At 36.9% G+C, this 25,103-nt stretch overlaps 1 protein-coding gene across 1 annotated transcript in view; it reads right to left on the bottom strand.

The window, feature by feature from the left end:
* Nucleotides 1-3,139: 3,139 nt before the first annotated feature.
* LOC135218386 (cell division cycle and apoptosis regulator protein 1-like) overlaps nucleotides 3,140-25,103 on the bottom strand; it is a 184,240-nt gene continuing 162,276 nt past the window's right edge. Inside the window, exons 14-21 of the mRNA XM_064254676.1 lie at nucleotides 22,075-22,308; nucleotides 21,270-21,533; nucleotides 14,148-14,280; nucleotides 12,346-12,459; nucleotides 11,122-11,187; nucleotides 10,556-10,675; nucleotides 10,222-10,337; nucleotides 3,140-4,261 (exon numbers count right to left, since the gene is read on the bottom strand). Of these exons, the coding sequence (XP_064110746.1) occupies nucleotides 4,121-4,261; nucleotides 10,222-10,337; nucleotides 10,556-10,675; nucleotides 11,122-11,187; nucleotides 12,346-12,459; nucleotides 14,148-14,280; nucleotides 21,270-21,533; nucleotides 22,075-22,308 (1,188 nt within the window). The 3' untranslated portion in view covers nucleotides 3,140-4,120. The remainder of the gene's footprint in view (nucleotides 4,262-10,221; nucleotides 10,338-10,555; nucleotides 10,676-11,121; nucleotides 11,188-12,345; nucleotides 12,460-14,147; nucleotides 14,281-21,269; nucleotides 21,534-22,074; nucleotides 22,309-25,103) is intronic.

Below are 25,103 nucleotides of genomic sequence, written 5' to 3'. Positions count from 1 at the left end.
TGGCAAGGGCAGTCTGTATCCGAGAGGTGAAGGCTGGTCCTCCATCAGAAGTTACAGATTAAAGTATGCCAAACCAGTGAGGTTGCTTCCAATATTGGTATTGCTCCTGGCCAGTGTGTACAGCATTTGGTAGCTATCACGTTCTTCAGTAGTTATGTCTAGCATTCCTAAGTCTGCTGTAAATGGTTTACAAAACAGCGAGTGTTTGGCATTTTGGATTTTGACCATCTTGGCTTCTAAAGTTACTACTAATTCTCTTTCATATCTTCCACATGCACTCTACCACCATTCTTGCTTCACCCATTTGTTACCAAATACCTGTACGAATGAACTATTTCTTCCTTCACAATCCATATTAACATTCTGCTTAATCCTCTGAAGTTGCCATTCACTCTCATAACCACACAATTACTTACATATAATTTAACCTTTTTCTGCAGATACCCAGTCCCATTAGTTCTTTACTGCCTCTAATCAATAATGTATCGTGCAATTCATCAAGTCTACATTCCACCCACTATCAGTTTTTGTCCTATAGCTTCCCGTTGCAATGTCCCTCTCTGAATTATCACAACAATACATCCTTCAAGATGTCAAGAAAGCTATAGTATGCATAAAACTTTGTCTGAAACTTTATATTCTAACAGATGCTTCTTTTCTATTATAATTGCTTTCAACATTACATCTTTACCACTTCTCTTATAAGTTCTATCTAGGTTCGTGTATACCAAATACAACTTCCCCCATATTGCACTCATAAACCTCTTGCGTTAGTTTTTCTAACCCATCAACCCATCTTTCGTTTTCTCATACTGTCTCAATCAAAATGCTATCTTACAACTTCCATAGTATATAAAATAAAATTTGCTTTCAACTCCGTGCTTCTTGTCTACAAATCCTCAGACTCCTTTCCCATAGTCTGGTCTCTCTTTGTCGAGTTGACGGCGTCAATGACCTTCAATGTCAGGATGCCAGAAAACTTCCCATCATTCATTCATTCATTTGTAGAGTTGATGATTTTATAACAACATAAACTTTATCAAACTACTAGGTTTCGGCCCAGACACTTCCCAAAAATGGCTTTCCTCCCCTAATATTTGTCAATATTTAATAAGAGGTCCTGACTTTTCTATTTGGATGCTTCTTATATAAAGGATACATAACTGATAGGCTTTACCAAAGCATTGTGCTTGGGTCTAATTAATTTGTAAATGCACTTGTGTTATACATCAAAATGCATTTATATTTATATAACTATTTTTTTCAGGAGATTAAGTTGTGTCACTTATTTATGACCACAAGAGTAGGCTTCATGAGACGAGCAAAAAATACATTAATGCACCATGTTTCTGTTTTTTTTTTTTTTTTTTTTTTTTGCATTTACTTAAGGTATCAACTTGACCATTTCTAACTGTACACATAAGATAGTGTGTAGACGTGGTGGTGAGGGTTCAACAAAAACCTTCAAGCCACTACCAGTTCCAAGACCTAATCCTCATCTGTTCTTAGTACAATATCTCCCCTTATCTTGTATATCTGTTCTTCCCCTACTTTGCTTTCTTACATCTTTAATTCATAGTCTGAAATCAGCTTCCTTGTTTTACTTTCATTCTCACTTAAACGTTCACTTAATCCATACTTTCAGGACTTACACCCTGCTCTCTATTGGATCCCGTTCCCATAGAAATTGGAACCTTTCCTTCATTCAGGTAATCATACTTTACATAATCCACGTCAGCTATTACCACCTTGCAGTAGTATATATTAGTTTTAATCCCATCAGTTCTCGTGCCTTCATAAAGATTTGAACTAGACTCGTTTCATCCTCATCCATGACTAGTAGCATCCTACAGTTGACATACTGATGTGTGAGCAAATACAAATTATTAACTGACTCACGCAAATGCAATGCTATGGTAAAGTAGTATTTAGGTTATACATCCATTATAGTGATTTCCCAATGGTAAGTAACTTACAATTAGCAAATCACTATATAATGGATGTTTTTGCTGAACCCTCACCACCACGTCTACACACTATCTTATGTGTACAGTTAAAAATGGTTAAGTTGATACCTTCAGTAAATGCTTTTTTGCTCGTCTCATGAAGCCTACTCTTGTGGTCATAAATAAATGACGCAACTTAAATATAAATGCACTTTGATGTATAACACAAGTGCATTTACAAATTAATTAGACCCAAGCACAATGCTTTGGTAAAGCCTATCAGTTATGTATGCTTTATATAAGAAGCATCCAATTAGCAAAGTCAGGGCCTCTTATTAAATATTGAACCATTAACAAATTAAATACCTTAGCCAAAATTAAGGAGAGGCCTTAATTCCTGATTGAAAGTAAATTGAAAGTAAATTTACGAACAGTAAGTTTTACTACCATCAAAATTTATTTATAGGGGAAGGCTATTATGGGGCAGTTTATGAATCAAAAGCTTAGTTTTATCAAGTTGCATCATGCCTTACAAACATCAAATAGACCTGAACTGACTTTGATAACTATGGAAAGGGAGGTTGTTGGTCTATGGAAGATGCAACATCACGAGGAATTGGAGTTAATAATGAATGTTATCTGATGTACCACGGATGTTGTAAGAGTACGTCAAGAATGCAAAGGTGCTTATCAAAAAGATATATTATGCAAAAACTTTAATAGTGGAGAAAACTTGAATATTTCTATCCTCTACAACTCTAATATAATTGGCTCTACGAATGCGCAAATTCATTACATCACTTATTCTTTGACCAAAGCATTTAATTTCTGCCAATACATGATTTTTTCTAAAGTATGTATGTTCAGTCATCCCTGAATTTTTTTTCTCCCATTTTTTCATACACATTCATGTGAACATGTGGGCTGCAACTGTTTTCAACTTTCACAATACAAATAATTATTTCCAACAAGCCAGGTACTACAGTAAAGTTAGAAATTAATGTTCATATAAATTTTTGCCTAGTGTTCATGCACGAATATAAAATGTAAAAATGAAAACTATAAAGGAATTACATTTCTGTACAAAATCAAATAATATTACAACATACAACTACCTTTTGAGCATAAAACAAGTACTTTATACACATTTTTCATGAAAGAAGGCATTCATATAGGGTAATAATACAATGAACAGTAAAAAATATCAATATATTTTTGTCTGAAAAATGAAGATCAAATATATTCAATTACTTATACTAAGTACTAATGCTACATATCAATCATCTTTCTACATTTCCCTGGAGCAACTGCACCCATTCTCGTGTTCAACACAACTTTTGAGTGGAAGGGATGGGCATCATATTAGCACTTAGATGCTCAATTTAGAAACTGAATATCAAGCACTACTCATACTCTCTAATAAATACAATCATTAGCATTCCATAAAAAATAAAGAGGCAATCAAGACATCACCTCAGAACAATAACATACGGAACACACACATATAGCAGTGGACAAACCTACAAACAACTAAAATTCAATAATTTTTTGTCATGATTTATTGCATAGCCAAATGAAAATATAATTTGAGGATATATGTTACAAAATTGTCACGTATTACTGTACACTGTTGAGTGAAATAACATTAAATTAATTCACTTTTCAATCACTTATACACAGGATAAATGTTACTGAAATATTGTGTCACAAATACATGAATAAACAAAAACAATCTGAATATAATCACATTGTACTTAATTACGTATACCAATGTAATTCCTTTTGAGAGAAGATATCAAGAGACAGTATCAAATGAAACAATGGTACACAAAATCTACAACAACAAACACTAACAATACCCTGAGCTTCTAAGTGCTACTGCATTTGAAAATCATAAGTACTGTAATGAAATTCCCCTGCATTATGGTTTGGTGCAACTTGGTATTACAACTTCAGTTTGTTACACAGCATTCCACCACTCAATATTCCCTGTTTCTCTATTTATACCGAAATAAATATAGAAATATTACTCTTTTGCACTGGATAAGAGTCACACACCTTGCAACAGGTTTCAATAAATCTCTACTCACTAAAATATTATTCATTTTGAACTATTTAAATAAAAAATTGTCCATGCTATCTTTGCACCGTGTTACAGCTATGCTGTTTGCATATCACTCAACAGTCCCATTTTCCTTGGGCTCCACTTTCACTTTTATTGGGATGTCCTCATCGTCCAGATCAACTCCGGCTACCAGAGGTTTTATCACAGTCTTGATTTGATTCAGGGCTTTTTGATACACATTATTGTCCTCCTGTTCAAGAAAGAAATATATTTAGGCAGACACTCAGATTGCTCTCAAAACTAATAAAATAGACTATCAATGCAAAGATTCAGCAAAGGCTAAACAAAGCTCTGCAATGAGAATTATACTTTTGAAATGAAGATTGCAGCTAATTTAACCTGACAAATGAGTCCAAAAGGTCTAATTGGTAAAACTGACGACAATTATAAATCATTATAGTATCTACAAAAAAATGGAAGTACACAAAAAACTTCATATTATGACAATTTTCCACTTAGCTTTAGCTTATACTGTAAAGTATGAAAAAGGAAGTGAAAAAAGTACAGTAAACAAATAAATACCAGTGCAAACAATATCTAATATTGTTCAATAACTACAGATACAATATGAGAGAGAAAAAGTGCACCCTACCAGGGTTGTATATACTCTTAAGTAAACAAGGACCCTTCCTGTGAATAAATTTAACAAAACAAAATTTGGTAATGGTAATACTTAACCCTTAATGGACAGATACCATCATATTAGTCGCAATAACTGGTTTTGGGTGGTGGACAGATTCACTCATGGCGAGTATTAATATTACGGCACCATTGATTTGGGGGAAATCAGGTAGGAGAGAGGTTCCCTTACTTCTATAGCCCATAAATTTGCTAATGGGAACTTTTAGACTGGCTCAGATCAACGAAGTAGGCGGCTCATTAGTTAGTTGTAATCTCGACTTAGAGGCCACATATTGTTTCTCTTCCTCCCATGACATCTTTTTATTTATTTGCTCATAAATATACCAAGGGTTGGCTGTTGGTTTTAGTTCTTTTAGTTCTTTATCTTTTATGATAGTATGTCAGTTATAATTGTAATTTTGCAAAGAAATGGGCAAAGAAATATTAGAAAAATCATGTATAATCCAAAAAAGGTACTGCATCTTTCATCTCGGTAAATTTATGTAAATATTTTACAAGTACACTCAGAATCTGTTACTTATTTTAGTTCTTAACTGTTTTGATATTGTGCGAGCTTTAATTATAATTTTACAAAATAAAAATTATTCATTAGGAAAAACATGTATAACTTGGTAAAATTTATGATTGTCTTGTAAAAAAAACGAGGCCCCACAATGGGTTGCAAATAGTATTTCTCATCTTTCTGTGGAAGGTAGGGAGAATTTTTTAAAAAACTTGCATGTCTTCCTCTTCCCATTGATGTGTTTTTTTCTTAAACTGGCCAACATATGCAGCCTGGGGTGCTGTATATTTTTATTTATTTATTTTTTTTTTTTTTTTAGCCTGGCTCTTAGGGGGTAATGGAGTTTTAAAATATTTATAAAAATCGGAAATAGAAGCAAGTACTACCACAATGAATGCAATGACTGGAATATACTGTACAAGCATTTTTTCCCCTCTGATTCCCTGTTATTGCCAAGGCAACTGATAGCAAAGAAAATATTCTTATATATATGAAAGTTTAAGTAAAAAGGCAAGAGTAAAAAGCTTCACCAGACGAGTTATCAAACTCTTATACAGATGGTCATAAGAGTTTTTCAATAATAAATATATTGGATGTTATTGTAGAAATTAAACTTTTATAATGTAATTCAGACAAAATTTCTTTCAGAAATTTGTTTCCAATAGCTTTTGGTGTGAACTTTTTCATGCTAAAAATGCCATTGGCACTTCAGCTCTTGAACATACTGATGCAGTTCAGTTACATAAACCAGGTTTAATTGCAAACATTACTTTGCACTCTCATAATAGCAGCCTGTAGGGGGAGATGAAAATCTAGTACACAAAAGGCATGCCGCATATGAACAAAGGCCTGGCTGGGACTCACAGACCTAGATTTTATTGACTGCAGTTGGTTGGATCAAGTAGCCAACTTGTTATTTGTTAAGTATGGTAAATACCCAGTATCCCTATGTCAAAAATGAAAGACCAGTTTGAAAATGGGATAAAAATCATTATTATTCTTATATTCTGTTTCAAATGATCACCAACACAACTGACAATTGGTTTAATGTTTCAATTTATATTATCAGATTCATGATTTCACAAAGCCTCCCATTTATTATGGTCATGGGTTTTACAGAGATGGTAAAAAGCTAATGGCAGAACACACATCCTATCTACGTAGTTATAATACTTCCAGCTTTGGTGGCTTTATCATCAGCAACTTCATGTATTTATGTCAATACCTTGATGCACTCTTGGGCCTCCGCTATTTCGCTATTGTTATGCCTCCCTACCTTTCCTACTTACTAGCATGTATTCTTACGCCTGTTCCACTTGCTTTTTAATGAGCTGGTATCTTCACCCTTCATCTTCAACAACCTCAATATTGTATAACTGTATCCTGAGTCTCCTTTACAATTGTATTGTATCACATAAACTGTTTTTCCTTCCATCTCAAACTTGCCACACAACTTACATGGTAAACCTTCTGTCATTTCCATACAACTAACAAGGTACAGCAAGCATACTTATAAGTTGTTCTTTCTACTGGAAACTTTCATTCATCCACCATCAAAATGATCCATGAGATTACACAGCATTCACCATTATGCAGCTTTACTAGTAGCCCTAACTATTACTGCTCACTCCGTCAACCTTTTAAGTACGTACTTCCACTCTTACAACCTTGTCAGTGACTTTAAAACATCCTGAAATTTAGGTTAAGTGAATTCTGCCAAGCTTCTAACATATGTTGTAACTCCCCCTTTAAAAAATTTACATAAATGACAATACTGAAATCTCTTCATTTCCACTTTCCACGCAAAAATATTTTTCCATGTTTACTGTACTTTGCAAAATAAACCTCCCCTCTGTCTAGAAACCTGTAAACCTTGTCCTATTATCATTATTAGTAGTGTTGTTACAAGTCTTATCCATCTTTCAAATATAAAGAATTTATTCGTTTTATTTTAGCAAGCCTTCCTCTTATCAATAAATGTAAATATTACACATTAACAATAACAATATCTAATAACACCAACTTTTCAAGTCAAGAAAAATATGATCACTGCCCCTAATGACTTCTACTAAACAATATGGGGCAAATTCATTCAATAAAGTAATAAAGCAGCCATTAGATAGTGCTATAAAACCTCACACATTCGCGAATTCCTATCAAGAACGTTTCCTCGCATTATTCGCGGTATTTTTCTATGAGAAATATCCACAAATTCTTGTTTTTTTTTTATCAATTTCATCATAAGATGCACTTTTTGTGATAAAACTATTAAAAAAACCAAGTATAAACATTTTTAGTGGGTTTTTCTTCAGTTTTAACTAACAAAATAGGCTGTTTTCAGTGTTTTTAAAGGGGTTCCAACTATTCACGGGTGTGTGTGTGTGTGTGTGTGTATTCCCCGCGAATACGGAGTGACCACTGTATACCTATGTAAGGCCTCCATCATAAAATGTCATTACCACAATATAACAAATTTTTAATCAATTTGTATTTTTCATAACTAAAAAACCTGAGGTTTTAACATTAGGATAATACTAGCGCCAAGCTGGAAACTGGTAGAATTAATAGAAAACTTGTGTGATCCAGGGACTACTGGCATCTGTACCAGGTCACGGGGTATTGTAGTTCCCAGAATGACCTTCGCGTCCCGTGACCTATAAGTTACTCTTCCAACCCAGTTTAGACTGTTAGAGGAGTGGTTCGAGGTGGGCCTTATATATGTTAAGACCCCAGGTTTGTTAGTTATGAAAAATACAAATTGATTAAAAATTTGTCATTTGTTCATATATGAAACATACCTTTGGTCTTAACATTAGGATAGACTTACTTATTGGTGGGAGGTAAGTCTCTATAACCGACTGGGAGTTTGCCACCTTTATCCATTTATGAATAGATGTATTCTAGACAATGGACTATAACCTTTGAACCAAAGATATATGAGAATCTATTGGTTTCCCTCTCTGGGTGTTTCATACAATGCCATAGCTTATTGCATTACGGAAGGTGGAGAGCTATCCATTCTCACAAGCAACTCCAGTCCCTGTACATGGATCTATTATCACCCCACTCTCTTCCCATTATTGAGAGAAGTGTGTTGCTACTGAAAAGTATCCTATGCTCTAGATTATCTTTACAGTATGGCTGTCACCCTCACATGTATCTAGTCCTCTCCAGCTCATGATGGTACTCTCCCTCTTACTGCCCGTAGGTAAAGGAGTAGTTAGAAAAGTAGTAAAGAAAGACAACCAGTCATCTCATTCATTCTACTTTCATACCTTCATCTTAGACTAGACACTAACTGACCCGCCAAAGGTACTGGATGAGCAATACCACTTGTTGGGCAGCCACCACTTAACCCAAGGAAAGTGTCCAAGGATCTATGGGCAACATCTTTTAAATAAAAGGAAGTAAAAGTTGTTTGGCGTCGCCAAATACCAGCTTTCAAAATCCTCTCCACAGACATATTTTTCTTGAACACCAAAGAAGCACTCAAGCCCCTGATGTCATGAGCTCTAGGTCTCTCCAGGCTATTTGACCCTCTGTCTCCTGTCATGTATGCATTCTTGATCGTTTCTCTCTACCAAAACGATATTGTGTTCTTGGACACTTCCTTCTTGTTCCATTCTGTACTCACAAACAGCCTTCGGCATCCCGGCTTGAGATGCCGCGTTCTTCTTAAGTACGCTCTTAGTACTCTGTCAGGGCATAGCAGCATTTCTTCAGGGTCATTGTCCACAAATTCTACCAGAGAAGGTGTCAAAAAGGAGTCGAATCTGCCATCCACTACTGATGGGTTTTGAGTTTTGGCTACGATTTCTGGGACAAACTCGAAAACCACAGACTTCCAACCTCTCGAATGCTTCACCACATATGACAGACCTTGCAGCTCCTCCACCCTTTTGGTTGAGGCTAGAGCTAATAGGAAGACTGCCTTCAGGGTCAAGCTTCTATCTGTGGACTGTTGCAATGGCTCGTATGGGGATTTTGTAAGGCTGCTCAGTGCCATGGTCAAATCCGAATCTAGGGCTTTTAGTTCCTTCGGGGAACAGGACTGCTCAAAACTCTTCATTAACATAGCCATTTCCCATGAAGAAGAAATGTCCACGCCTTCCACCTGCAGAACCGAAGCTAGAGCAGCCCTGTATCCCTTTACAGCAGATACAGACATATATCTTTCTGTTCTGAGATATATCAGAAAGTCCGCTAACTGTTAAATAGTGGTTCTGAGTGAAGACAAGTTCCCTCTATGACACCAATCACAGTACACAACCATTTTCCTTGGTACACAGCTGCCGATGACATTCTGACATTTCCTGCCACCTGTGTTGCTGCTTTCTGAGAAAAGCCTCCCGCTCTTAGGAGATACTTGACAGTCTCCACCCGTAAAGTGATAGGAACTGCACCAACTGGTGGTACCTCTCCACGTGTGGTGGATATAGTGGGTTGTTCCATGGAGGTAACTCTCTTGGTACATCTATTAGAAGTTCCAACAGGTCCGGAAAAGAAAAATATGAATTAAATGGGCACACTAAACCGGCTTTAAACAGATAGAAAGTAATCACGTCTTATCTTAAAAGCGGTGGGAAAGTCACTGATAAGTCACGGGACGCCAAGGGCATTCTGGGAACTACAATACCCTGTGACCTGGTACAGATGCCAATAGTACCTGGATCACACTAGTTTTTAATTAATTCTACCGGTTTCAAGCGTGGTGCTAGTATTATCCTAATGTTAAGACCAAAGGTTTGTTTCGTAAATGAACAAACAATATTTCTGAACGAGTTAAAAAAGCAATCCATTACTCCCATTACAGCAGCAGTTACCTGTTAATTGCAAATCACATCAGTAATAGTATTTCAATGAGCTACACAGGAAATCTATACCTTTTAGTTCAACAATCTGCTTTACCATTCTATTAAGACAAACAATTCAACATTAGAAGTAATTATAATAAGTTACTATTACTTATACCTTCTAAATTAATAAAATCAGTTATGAATACTTACAATGGCTTTCTGAAGCTCCTCTTCCATTGTCTTGAGACTAGAGTTGGATGCTTTGACTTCTTTACTTAATTTCAGACACTTTTCGTGAGATTTCCGAGCTTCGTCTTTACTGGCCACTGTAAAATATTTCATTTCTAATTATCATATGTGAGAGTTCATGAAAATACGTCTATTATGAAATTTATTAAATTTTAATTCCATTACATAACTTCATGATAGAGTTCAAATTGCTATGAAAATACTTTCAGAAAATTTATGTCTTTTGAAGTTACTAAGTAATTTTATGCTAGAGTTCAAACTGCTTTAAGGTGCAGTATTGGAAAGAAATTCATACTTAGTTCTTTCTGCAACTCTCTCAGCTTCTCCTCTGTGCTGTTTCTAGCATTCTCAGATTTTTCTAATTGCTGTATTAATTTTCCAATGTCGACAAGAGATCCTCCATACTTCACAACACCTGCAAAGAAAGAGTGTTTCAGTTCAGTGTGATTCAAGGTTCATTTCATTATCAATGGTACTTTAAGGCATTGAAGATGTGCACCCAATGAAGGGATTACAATTTTCAATGCATATCTCACTTTTGGCATTACAAAAGATTTTACCACAGCTGTTCTGCTTTACTTATTACATTTCATCAATTCCTTTTTCCTGAACACTCAAATTTTACCTATTCTCTTCTTGCCAAAAGCTTAATCAAACTTACAAATACAAAAAAAAATTTACCAGACTAGAAAAATAGAATGTCAATTTTTTATTTAGAGATTAAGATGTTTACTTGTATAATCCCAGCAGGAAATTGGATCACAGCTATGTAATGAATAAACAAAATTTTCTATGCTAAATATCATTATGTGTAACAACATTAAAATAGATCAAAACATCCTTTGCTTGAAATTTCATTACCTTGACTTCCTGTATTGACAGTCACTTCACCATCATTCTGCTCTTTGTTCTGGGAGCCATCATTAACTGAAAAAGAAAATCCTTAAATACGAAGCTAAAATGTAGAGGACTTGAAAAACTGAATTCCCAACTTCTACTATCACACAATGAATTTTCCTTAAGACATATGACATTTTCTATCTGGTAAATAGTAAAATAAATGTTTAATTTAAAATAATTCAAACATCAAACACACACACATATATATATATATATATACAGCGGTACTTCAGCTCACAAACGCATTGGGTTACAAACCAGATGTTCAAAAAATTTTGTTCCGGTTCATCAACCATGCTTCAAACCACAAACACACAAACATCCCCATAAAGGGTTCACTGGAAGCACCAAATGCTTTTTAAAATGTTTTTTGATTGTTGATTAGTCTTTTTAAAATTTAATTTTAATTATTTACTTTTACCGAAGAAATAGTATATTGAAAAACGAATACCTTATACGTATATTGCTCATGTAATAAGCGACCTCGCATATCATGCAACCCCCAGATTTTCGCCTTTAAAAAATGATTTGATCATGTATCTCCTGTATCATACGATATCAAAATCATCACAGATGCTTCAGTCCCTCTTAAAATCAATGAGAGCAGCAATTAGAAAATGAATGTGCACTTGAGCATGTGAACCCCCGGAACTCCAGCAGGAGCCTTTGGAATGCAACCATGCACGTGCATTGCTGCTGACTGACACTTGTTATCTTTGCTTTACAATGGGCAGAAGCATCTTTGTATGATTTGCGTCACATGAAAGAGATAACTAGAAGTAATGGATTTGTGGTGAAACAAATGTCTATTCTACGTAATTAAGTAAAAACATCATTGATAAATAACCATTATTTTTAATTCATCTCATATGTGCTCCTAAAAAAGCTATAGAACTGAGATGACAATAAGCTACATTTTAACTGACCATCTATGCACATAGTGGAGAGAGAGAGAGAGAGAGAGAGAGAGAGAGAGAGAGAGAGAGAGAGAGAGAGAGAGAGAGAGAGAGAGAGAGAGAGAGAGAGAGTGAAAACAGGTTAATGCAATGAGCAAACACCTCTGTCATAATTTCTATGTAAAGACATAAAAAATGATTATTTCAATTTTAAGATGTTAACATATACTGACAAATATAAAACATTAATCACATAATAATAATATAAAAAATTAAAGGGAAAACAAACCTGATGATAGTGGTTCCTCTTTGATTCTTATGTTTTTCTTGGAGAGTGATTTTATATCTACTGCACTGGGAGCATTTGTAGCATCCAAGAACACAGGCATCACCATGTTATTTCCTATTAAAAATTTCAAAAAGTTAATTACATCAAATATCATGTCCTTACTACAAATATAACTTTTCTGTAAGTAAAAGTTATAACACAAACATTATCCACAATACTGCTAAATTCAAACAGGTACACATCAAGGAAACAAACCAGAATTCGCAAAACTGAAACCTGATCTCCACTAGGTCCCAGAAGTACTAAAAAAAAAAAACGCACACAGCTGCTTGTTTACAAGCCAGGGTAATCAGCCCTGGATAACTCCAATGAGCAAAGGAATACTCTTTCATGGGTGTTGTTACTTGATGGGACAGCTGAAAAGATGATCAGCCTATGGCCCACTCACAGGGCACAATGAAGAGGCACACCATAAGAGGAGAACCTCTAGAACTTCCCTACTGACTATGTGAAGAACTTTTACTGCAGCCTCAACAGAATGAGGCTCAGAACTTTCTTCACGCCAAAGAGAATAAGAGAATAAAAGGACAGAGCCCAAAATCATGGAGAAAGTCAGCACAAGTAGGCATACCAGGTCCTATGGGATGAAAAGTGGGTTCAGAACTACTGCCAAGGTCATGATAAGAGAGTTTTTCAGCTCTGAAAAGAAAATCACACATGGAGGAAGATGCAGATGAGAGCCACCGGTGACACTAGAGGCAACATAGTAGCAACGTGTGGACTTGCAGGAGGAGTGATGGAAGCAGAGGCAGCCAGCAACACATCCAATACATACAAATGACTAATCATACTCTACTAAGCAGAATTACACTGTTTCAACAATTCATGAAGCAAGGGTCTACCAACTGGGGCATATCCAGGCAAAGTGGCAGTAGGCAGCCTTAACATCAGCAATGTAAGTGAAAAAACTAAGCATAGAGCAACAGCAGAGGATGGGGAGAGAATGATTATCTTTCGCTGAAACCCCAGAAACTTATCATAGAAAAGTGTCATTCACAGATGAACAAACCTATGGCATAAAAGACCACTAAGTCATTTCCTTTTCAAACCACAGCAAGGGCATAAGACATCACAGGGGAAAGGGCGATGAAGTATTAGAAGCACTGCAACACATTCAGTAAAACTCCATAAACCAAAGAGCATAATGAGGCACACCCTGAAGGCTTAGAAAAGTGGAACCATTCAAGATACCAATTCTCAGACCTAAGATATAGATGGTGAGAATCCTCCTCAAGGAAAGTCATAAAGGTGTTACAAGAATTCCTGGGTAATGCTAACATATGCTAAGATAAAGTAACCTATATTAACAAAACAACACTGGTAAACTAAATATCATATAACACTATAGTAGATTCACATCAACCGTGCATTTGATGTCTAGGCCAGTCCCTTATGACACTCCTGATTAGCTGTTGATAAGTCAATCTCAGTCTCTCGAGAGAATTTACATAGGCAGGATGTATGTTCCACCTCTCCTGAGGGATACTTTTAAAAAATGTATCCCTCAGGAGTAGATCCTACCCATGTGAACTCTCGAGAGAGGTTGAGAGTTTCCAGCCCTGTGATTGGCTTATCAACAGCCAATCAGGAGCGTCGTTAGGGACTGGCCTAGACATCAAATGCACGGTTGATGTGATTCCACTATAGTACCTATTAAACATTACCCTTCCATACATTAATGTACATTGAAGCAAACTATCAGCTACTATTATCAACCAATGCAGGATACCAAAACCCCCTACCTTTTGCCAAGCTCTCCATGTCAATAGTTGGTGCAGGGTCCCTAGGCTTGTCCTTATCCTCCAGTGGAACATCGGTCAGTTTGCGATAGTGGAGGACATCACGCGACATAACTTTACACATCAACTTCTTTTGCTATTGGGAATATAAAAATTGATAAGATTACAATTGAGTGCTACAAAAATTTTGGTGCTCACTGGCCTTCTTAACAGTGAACTTAATAGGTTTAAGTAAACTTAGTTCAGCCAAACTAACTGTTCTACAAAGGAAAGAGAACAATATACATTACTATACAAATAAATTTCTCTTCAGTGAAAAAAAAGTGTTTCAGAATTTGAGACTATTTGAGGCTAAAAAATATTTTTAACTAATTTGTATTTTTCATAACTTACAAACCTGAGGTCTTAACATAAGGATAAATACTCAGCGCCAGCTGGAAACTAGTAAAGTTTAAAATAATTGTGTACGCAAGGGACTATTGGCATCTGTGCTTAGTCACGAGACAAGTGGAGCCACCCATATACCCCCTCATTAACTCGTGACCCCGCTAGTTATTCTTCCAACCCAGGTTAGTTGATAGAGGGGTGGTTAGAGGTGGGCCTTTGTATGTTAAGACCTCAGGTTTGTAAGTTATGAAAAATACAATTTAGTTACAAATTTGTCATTTGTTCATATACGAAAAAAACCTTCGGACTTAACATTAGGATAGACTTACTCTTGGTGGGAGGTAAGTACTATTAACCAACTGGGAGTTTGCCACCTTTGATCAGTTTTCTGAATACTAGAATTCTACGAAACAACTGACCAGTATTTCCGAATCTAAAACATATACGAATATCATAGAGTCAGACTTCTGGATTTTTACACAATGTCATAGTTCATTGCGTCCAAGGAAGATAAGATCTGTTCCCCTAACAAACCAATTCATCCACTCATGTAGGTTTGTTATCATTCCTCTCCCCCTTGCTAAAGAGAGGAATGTCCTGCTATTGATAGGTATCTTACTGATACTAACCCTAACAGTATGGCCACTTCACTCACCTGTACCTTGTCCGTTCCAACTTGTGATGGTACTCTCCTCTTACTGCCCGAAGTAAAGAAGGAGACAGAAATTTGAAAAGGAAAGAGGCCATTTCACATTCATACCATCATCTTAGACAAGATACCACCTGACCCGCCAGGGGTACTGGATGAGTTACACCATTTGTTGAGCAGCCACCAAAGGACCCAAGGAAATTGAGTCCAAGGACCTCTGGGCAACCTTATACATATATACAGGAAATTGAAAGTGGTTTTCATAACGAAGAGCCCACTCTCAAATTTCAATGAACAGACAGACACCTCCTTAAAATTGCTCAATTTTGAGCTTAGATACAGTCACAGACCAACCGTCACGATCATTTTAACAGATATGTTCTTAAATGCCAGAAGGCCCATATTCTTCTGATGACCTTCTCTTCTGTATAACCACATTGGTACAACTTGACAAACAATGAGTAGGCTTGACCGATCGCCACTGTTTGGCCTGTTCCTTTACGTCTATCAACTTAATGTTCTAGGTGACATAGTTCTTTCTATAACCATAGAGTACTTTGACAAGTCAAAGCCGGCCCTGCTGAAGGTCCCTCACACATACTCACACCGTACTGAGCATGACTAAAAAATGTATCTGTCATCATGACCAGTGCTGCATTGACTCATTATCTTGGATTCCGGGGCCAATTGGAACTGATGTTCCAGACTACTTTTGAGTCTACGTCAAAACTCTGGTTATTGAGTACTCCCACTCTACCAAGGTCAGAGGAAGACCCCCCTTCCATGGTCAATTTCCTGTAACAGGACTGATGTATGTGCCTGGTGGTAGTCCGTCAAGGCTGCTCTGATACAGAGTATGTTTTCACTTATCAGATTTGAGTTCTTATATGCCCCATCCAGTTCACTGCTCCTGATTCATCTGAAGATTAGTCAGTGTGAAGCAATATTCACATGCCCAATCACCAGTCCAATGTATATCACCATGCATGTAAACATGTAATTACAGATATTCTTCCCTCTGTTCTGATAACATCTCCACCAGATCATTGTCTACTGACCGAATGCCTTTAATGAACAGAAATGTCCACTATACAGGCAGTCACGGCCAAAGAGTCATTCTGTATATATGAGCTAACGACCTTTGGAGTCATGTTACGTCTGAGGTGACACTCTACCCCCAAAAACTGAGAACTACTAGTTCGAAAGGGGATACTGGTCAACCTCCAGACCTTGAGATATTAATTCTACCTATCGGTGGTGCCTCTTCCCCACACGAACCTGGTAGCGATGATTGTGCTATGATAAACTTTATCAGTCACTCATCCTGGGTCCTCCTTACTGGAGCCCATCCTTCCTTTTGGGACATGGCGGAACAAGTAGAACCTAGAGCTTGCTTAACCTCCAGGTGGTTCCCAGTATCGCAAATGGAATCCTCAGGCTCCTCGAAGGGTGAAACCAGAGACAGCTATTACATGGTTTTTCCATTATACGAGTTCCTCTCTGGACGATTGGTTTGTGCACTAATCTGCCAAACCAGTGGTCTGAGGTCCTACTCCAATCTCGGCCAACGCAGAATCAGAGAACTTATTTCTGGTGATAGAAAATAATTTATCGATATAGTGCTGTTCGGATCCCACAATAAGCTGCAGGTCCCGTTGCTAGGTGACAAATTGGTTCCTAGCCACGTAAAAAAATATCCAATCCTTCAGGGCAGCCCTCAGCCCTAAGAGAGCTATTAAACAGCTCGGTATTTTTGTAAAAACTAAGATCCCAACCACGAAACACCTTATGCGGTGACCTGTTACAATATACAGGCACATGTTCAATATGCTACCCTCCAAAGGGAAATCCTATATTGCCAGGAACCATCATGGTGCTATTCTCGAGTAACCTAGCCCAGAATTGTACCCAATGTCACTTCACCTTACCTCACTTGAAGAATGGGAAACTCCCCACTTTCCCCTTCCAGATATGATGAGGTTCTAATGCCTTGCTCTGGCCAACTGAAGCTCAAACCCTCTATGTTAAGTTCATGACTTCAATATAGAAACTAGACCAGTATGGACGAGACCCATTTGCAGATTTCAGGTTAACTTAGCCAACAACCACTTGGACTAGTCTAAGTAGGTATAGTCAATTAAGAATTGACTAACTTATTTTAAGTTGGCAAGACCAGGTTGACCCTGGCTTGGTTAGGTTAGGCTATGTTAACCCTTCCAATTAGGCTAGGACCCTGGTTTGGTTAGGTTAGGCTATGTTAACTCTTCCAATTAGGCTAGGACTCTGGTTTGGTTAGGTTAGGCTATGTTAACACTTCCAATTAGGCTAGGCTAACTCCTCCATCACTTAGGGTAGGTTAAGTCCATCCGAGATGTACACTTAACTAGGCTAGGCTAGGCTAGTATAGACTAGCTTATTCTAGAAACTAAATGACTTAGGTTAGGGTAAAGTCATTCAAGAAAGTTTGGGCTATCCATGCTAGGCTACAACCACAACCTTCTAGGCTGAGGTGGTAAAAGTGTTTCGAATGGGTAGCCTAGGCACTAGTCTATCCTCGGCTATACTTATAATCTTACTAATTTGCCCAACCTAAGATAGTAAGGGCATGTTCAAGCAACCAGATCATGTTAAGTCATCAACCCACTGTTAGGCTAAGCTGACATGTATGTCGGAACCATCTAACCTATGAGTTAGGCTAAGCGGACCCGGCTAAGCTAAGAATTGTACCACTCAGACTAATCTAAGATAGTAATTGTAGGTTCGAAAGCCAAACCGCAACCATTAGCTGGTCCAAGCCAGCACATGCATAACCAAACCAGTTAGTTTGGACAGTCTAAGCTAAGAACTACCACTCAGATTAACTAAGATAATAACAGTAGACTCGGACTGGCTGGAATAGGCTACGAATATAACCACTTGTTAGACTATAGCATCTTAGGTTACAAGTGCCCTACTTAGGCTTGGCTACCTTAAGAGGCGAAAGAAAGACATTCACCTCTTCCTTTCGACTCAAGTTCCCATCCGATTTCATTAAGAAGAATGGTTCTATAATACTTTCGAAGGAACAAAGCTTTCGATTAACTTTAACTACTTGTGTAAGAGCCGAAGCGTTTGGTCAATATTCTTATAGGAAGAAACCAGCTTATACCAACAAGTATATAAAACATGGGAATTCTTCTTACCTGTAAAGGTTTGAAGTTTTCTGGAGTCAAGCCAAAGTATGCTAATTCCCACCATTCAGGCTGCATACGATTACTAAGAGGTATCCATATCCTTCCATCAATCCGTGCATTTTACGTGTGGTAAAATGGACCCTACATGACTAGAACAAGGTAATTCATACACTTTCTTATCCTCTTTCAAACCAAACACCGTGTCAATCCCCGGGGGAAGCATGCTGGCAGGTGTCTCCGTGCTCCACGAAAGGTTATTGAATTGACTAATCAAATCAATAACCTCCTCATACAAAGCCAGAAACACTTGGTTTTCTCTTCCCTCCGGTTCTAACGCACTGTGTTCAGCCACAGGAGACAGTAACTCCCTCCTACCCTCTGACAAACGTCCGGGTGCGTCATGGCCGTCCAAACACACGGCTGCGGCATCTTTGATCTTTAATGGCCACTGATGGCTCGATCTCGAATAGTCAGTAGGATCTGAGAAGGTATCTATTTGCATGCGTCATGGGCATATGGCCTCGGGACCTTTGATCTTTAATGGCCGCTGATGGCTCGATCTTGAAAATATTATAGTCAGTAGGATTTGAGAAGGTATCTGTTTGCAATCCTATATACAAATATGAGAGCAATTTTATCATATTTCATTACTCTGACATCTAGAGTCCGTGGAAAACGTTCGTAAAAGCATCGGCGTATGTATGAAGTTCAGCAACGGCATTGTAGTCTTTTTTAGACTCTTTATAGTCACCACTGGGAACTCCACGTCGGCCGCTAGCCCAGCAACCGTCAACGCTTTCGCTCGTTCGGACTCTTGTAAACGGCTTCGTCCAGTTGCTTTGAGCTTACTAGCCACTGACTTCTTGATTTTCTTGCTGATTGGGCTGTGACAGTCCTGGTTCAAAGATGAATAAGAATTTACTCTTCTCCTCTTGTCCCGAGGATCAGTCACGAAACCCCATATCCTCCAACGCTTGACTGGTACACTCAGTGATGCCATCGAACTTAGCTATGACACCATCTAGAGAAGAAGACGAAGAAGACGACGACGAATCACAAATTTTCTTTTTGTCTTACTTAGCCATTTTCACCTCTAGATCCTGTTTATTCTTCATTACTGTGTGTACCAATGAGTCAGAAAGCGTATTAGGTTCTGGAGGCAGCGAAGTAAATCGAGAATCAGTAAGCTATGACGTCATGACTACCGCCATTTGCAAGCGGTTTTGGCTATGACTTAACACGCTTGATGGAAGTGTGAGGCTGTTTATGGTACTCTTGCAGCCAAGATCAAGTCGCAGCATGAGAAGGCTTCATGTTCACATACCCGGGAATTTCAAAAAACAAATTGAAAACAACAGGGGGCAAACTAAACCAGCTTTAATAGGATGGAGCAAAGCACGTCCTCACTTAAAGGCGGTAAGAAAATAACTAGCGGGGTCACGAGTTAATGAGGGGGGGTATGTGGGTGGCTCCCACATGTCTCGCGACCAAGCACAGATGCCCAATAGTCCCTTGCGTACACAATTATTTTAAACTTTACCGGTTTCCAGCTGGCGCCGAGTATTTATCCTAATGTTAAGACAGAAGGTTTGTTTTGTATATGAACAAATAAAATTTACAGCCATTTACAAAAACACACTCATAAATGCTTCAGAGTAATATAGTGAATTGTTATTTACTTTGAAATACAGTTGTCAAACATGACAAATTTTTAGCCAATTTGTATTTTTCATAACTTTCAAACCTTCGGTCTTAACTGTACGATAATCTTCTAGCGCCAACTGGAAATCCAGTAAAATTAATTTAAAAAATTGTGTGATCCAGGGACTATTGGCCTCTGTGCCTACTCACAGGGTATTTGGTAGTTCCCACAATGCCTTGGGCATCCCGTGAGCTCATCAGTTACTTTCTTACTGCCTTGAAGAGAGGATGTGATTACTCTCTATCTCTTTAAAGCCGGTTTAGTTTGCCAGTTTCCCTATCTTTATTCTCTATCTTTTCTCTGGGTGTACTAAGTGTGTGTGATCTGGTAGGATTGTATAAGATGTGGGAGATCATGGAGAATTTTGCCTCACCAACGAAGCATTTGCACCCAAGTATTAAAATATTAACTTACAATTTATACTTCTGTACCCAAATCTTTTATATACAACTTTTACCTAGTTATCAGGGAGTTAAATCCTTTGCAACATACTGAGAGAGAGAGAGAGAGAGAGAGAGAGAGAGAGAGAGAGAGAGAGAGAGAGAGAGAGAGAGAGCAAAGCTATTACATAAATACACTTGAGAATCACCTCAAACACACTAATTACAAAAAAATAGGTTTTTGCTCGTCTCCAGCCAAGCACAGATGCTATTAGTCCCTTGGGTACATAATTTTTTAACTTCACCAGTTTCCAGCTGGTGCTAGATTATTTATCCTAATGTTAAGACCGAGGGTTTGTTTTGTATATGAACAAATATATTGGAGTTTATCTAATGTTATGAGAAACTATAACAGTGAACAATGCAAGTAGAAGTTTTGTCTACTTATAACGTTTTATATTAGTTTAGATTAAACTATGATATGTGTCATTCTATACAAATAGATAAAAAAGCTCTTATTTAAGCCAAAATCCCGATCGGAAACAAAAACAAAAAAGAAAGCTCTGTACGGAGTTGCTGGTTGTTATTAAGCAACTGAATATGAATGGCAAAACAAAATACAAAAGTAATGAACCATAATACTGAAAAAATTGATGCTATATTACAGACATATCAACTGCTAAAAATATAGGTATAATTTCAGGGGCTGTAAAAGATGCAAGTACGTACGTAAATGTTTTGCTATCCAGTAATTAATTAGACTACTCAAGTCAAATATCTCAACTCTAACATATATATGACTAGAAAAGGTCTTAGTTCTAATTCTGAACAAACCTGGGCTCTCGAGAGATTTAGTCCCAGCATGTTAATTATGTCTTCCAAGTCCCTGTCAATAATATAACCCGTATGCGTTTGGTCAAAGTATACAAAAGAAAGGAGGAGATAGGGATCAATTGTAAACATTTTCTTCTTCTCTTTCTTTTCTCTTCTTTCCCTGTCTTTTTTATCATCTTTTCTCCTTCCTTCTTTGCTTTCTTTCCTTTCTTTGCTGTCCCCTCGCTTTGTACTTGGCATTTCATCCTTAGAATCTTCATCATCCTGAAAATAATTTCATAAATGATAAAACCATTTGTAACTTGATGAGAATGATTTTTTCCTTATTCCAAAGGCTTTAAGTCAATTTCTCACATTTAGGAAACATTCAAAATATAATACAAGGCCACATACAGACTGCTACATGTATCCACCTTCCTATAAAACAAATCTCAATGTGTTTAAGTAATAAATTTGTAACTAATCTACTCGAAGTGTAAATCACTTATCATTTTTGGGACTAGTTCAAACAGACCACAATCACACTTCCTCAATGACAACTACCCTAAAACCAATGTATCAATTTTTTTAGTTACTCAAATAGTTACTGACATAGTTCTACAATATCATGTGGGGAACCAACACTTTCCATTAAGCAATTTTTCCCCTTTCTTCCTTCTTAATTAGGAGAAAACTGTTCACCACTTTCCTTGAATTATACCAAAATTTAATTATTTAAAAATATTTTCCTTAAAACACACCAAAATTAATTTTCTTTGCACAGTATATTCACAGTAAATTCACGGGAAGACCAAAATTGCCTTACCATCTCCTCCTCTTCGTCTTCCTCCATTTCTTCATCTTCTTCCTCCTCTTCCTTCTTTTCCTCATCCTTTTCAGCTGTTTTCTTTTCCTTCTTGTCAGCTGATTTTTCCTCTTCCATCTTCTCATCTGATTCTTCCTTTTTATCCTTATCCTCCTTTTTGTCCTTTTCCTCATCTTTCTTGTCTTTCTCTCTTTTGTCTTTGTCTTTTTCTTTTTTGTCCTCCTTGTCTTTCTTCTATATCACCAATAAGAAGAAAACATGATCAAAAAAAAAATTATATCTTAAGCTTTACCTTAAAATTATACATGACTGGCAATCGTAGTGTTCAAACTGCTGACATTGCAGAAAACAATGGTATTATAATTGACAACCAAAAGTACTTAAAGAAATGCACAGCAGAGATAGAAGAAAAATCTAAGATTGAATAAATCATGCAGCAATATAGCACAATTAATTTCTAGAAATAACGATTTTTAAATATACAATTTGTCTATAAACCCATCAATCATACTCAGCCTTACTCCTTGCAAAATGGACAATAGTCCCACAAACCTGATAGACTTCAAAATAAGAAAACTCCCACTGAGCTTGTCCAGGCCACACTCCATGCCCCAGAACCTAAACCGTCCCCTGTGCTAACCTTCATCTTACATAGAAATGGGAAGTGAGAGGACAATTAAGATTATGTGTTTGTAGAAACAAGAGTTGTTATAAATTATCATTATTATTAAGTAGTTTAACAGACCTGGCTAATTTATTTAGTTCTCACAGGACTGGCCTGAAGGATTCATCTAATATCCATGAGTCATACAAGAGTGACCAATTGAAGACAAGTCGATATTACTTATGTCATTCCTTTGGATATGCTGAAGTCTTAATTCCAAAATTAGGCTCGATCTGATTTAATTTGTAACTACTGTCTCTGGTTTATTATATAAACTAGTAGTAGGTATATCTACGTCATCTTGTCATAGTAATTGCAGCTTTGGCTGTATTGTTGGTATCTTCATTTCCTCTGATGCCTAAATGGGAAGGAATCCACCATATTTCTACATATTTACTTTCATGCTATCTGTGTACTTCTAATAATGTATTTAATTGAATTTAATGCTTCTTTTAAGTAAATGGACAAAGGGAGAGACATGTAATAAGTAAATAATGACTTACACCAATTACTCATGGTATTTGTGTCCTTCACTGTTCTTGATTCTCCCACACTACTACGAATTTTATACAGACAAACACCGTCAAGGATTATGGCTGTGTGGAGGGGGATGTTTCAATATTCATACAAGACTTTAATTTACTACATGGTCCAACATAAATTCCAAATTTTTTTATAACCTTCCTATTCTTGTGTTAATGTGCAGCACATTAAATATGTAATAAAACATGCAATTGCATACACATTATTTGCAGTATCTTACTTGCACTGAAATTGCATTTGTCACTATGACTGCAGAAAGTTGGTATTCCTAGTGCTATTAGTATCATGCTATACTATTGGGGAAAAAAAAAGGTGGCTATGAAAGAACAACTTAAAAGGGTGAAAAGGTTGACTGTCTAGCTCATTCTTTTGAATTGAGCAGTACAACAGTACCATATCAACAATCATTAATGATGAGGCATGGATTTTGCCCACATTTATGTCACCCATCAGGTACAATGCATAGTAATGTTTTCCTTGAATAAAATGCAAAAATTTATTAGTAAAACTGTTTTATTTGATTATCAAATCACTTATTTTCAGTGTCATTATGGGGCTGCTTAATGATGTTTATATGTTTAGGTTCATTTTGAATGATATATTTAAGGCAGTAAAATATTTAAACTCCAATTTCTGGAACAAATGAATTACATAAGTTAAGTACTTTTTTTCAATTTTACGTTCACACATATCTACTGTGAATTAGCCAATACACTGGCTCATTTAAGAGGGCTTGTACATTGTTGTACTAAGGGATCCTCAAGTACAGTATGTACTATATTAATATTTTGGTATAAAAATACGTATACCTACAGATACCTCAGTACAATATTACAGAATGGCACTAGGCAAAACTTTTATACCTAACACTTAAGCCTTGCTGACACAGGGCTAGTTTAATAGCCGCTAATGCTAGCTACAAGTTAAGTAAGTGAGTAAGTGTTGACACTAGCGTAGTTTGGCAGGAAAGTACTTGCAGCCAGTAGCCATGAAGATGTCCAATGACAAGGGTGTAGCAAGCAATTGATGCTGGTGTAATTTTGGCAAACAAACTAGAAATCATTGTGAAAAAGAAAGGGACAATTTATGGCAGAGGAAGTGGCTTCAGCAGAGAGGAAGTTTAGGATTAGTCACTGAAGATCCTACAGAATATAAAAGGCATATGCGCATGAGGGTGATGATGTTATCCTTTCGTGACCTATAACCTCACAAGCAAAAGTTTAAGAATATAGTGGGCTGGTCTTAGTCACAAACATGGATAAATTTCAAAATGGTTTCACTCATTTATCATTAATCTACGAATAATCATGTATGACACTGTGAAAGGTCGTAGCCTCCTTTATGTAGTAAAAGAGGAAAAGCAATAGTATTTCATTTGACATCAAAATAGTCCTAATTTTGTCTGGATTAATTCAATCTGCATCAAAATTGATTTACTGACAGGAAATAAAATGAAGTATGCTACAGCAGAAACTTACTTGAGGATGTAACCCAGCTTACTGCTGCATTGCGTAGAAAGGCACCAGCTTTCTTGAACCATGACAGTCAAGACTGGTGAATGTCATCCAATCCTGCTCCACTTTCTTTGACTTCAATTTTCACCAGTTCTTCTCTATAGACATTTTTGATAACCTTAATTTTCTTCCTTAAAAAATCTACATTGAAAACGTGAAGGCCTTCCTTGATTTTGACTTCGGCTAACATATTCATAGCCATGTCACACTTGTTCCTATTCATGTAATAAGTGTCCCTTATATCCCACAGGCATTCATATTAATCATATATTTCCAAAAACGTGAAAATTTCATCTGGTTTCCCCTTC

Source organism: Macrobrachium nipponense, chromosome 9 (genome assembly GCF_015104395.2).
Source record: "Macrobrachium nipponense isolate FS-2020 chromosome 9, ASM1510439v2, whole genome shotgun sequence".
NCBI classification, from domain to species: domain Eukaryota; kingdom Metazoa; phylum Arthropoda; class Malacostraca; order Decapoda; family Palaemonidae; genus Macrobrachium; species Macrobrachium nipponense.
The sequence above is the reverse complement of the archived record's forward strand: the minus strand, read 5'-3'. Positions and strand labels throughout refer to the sequence as shown.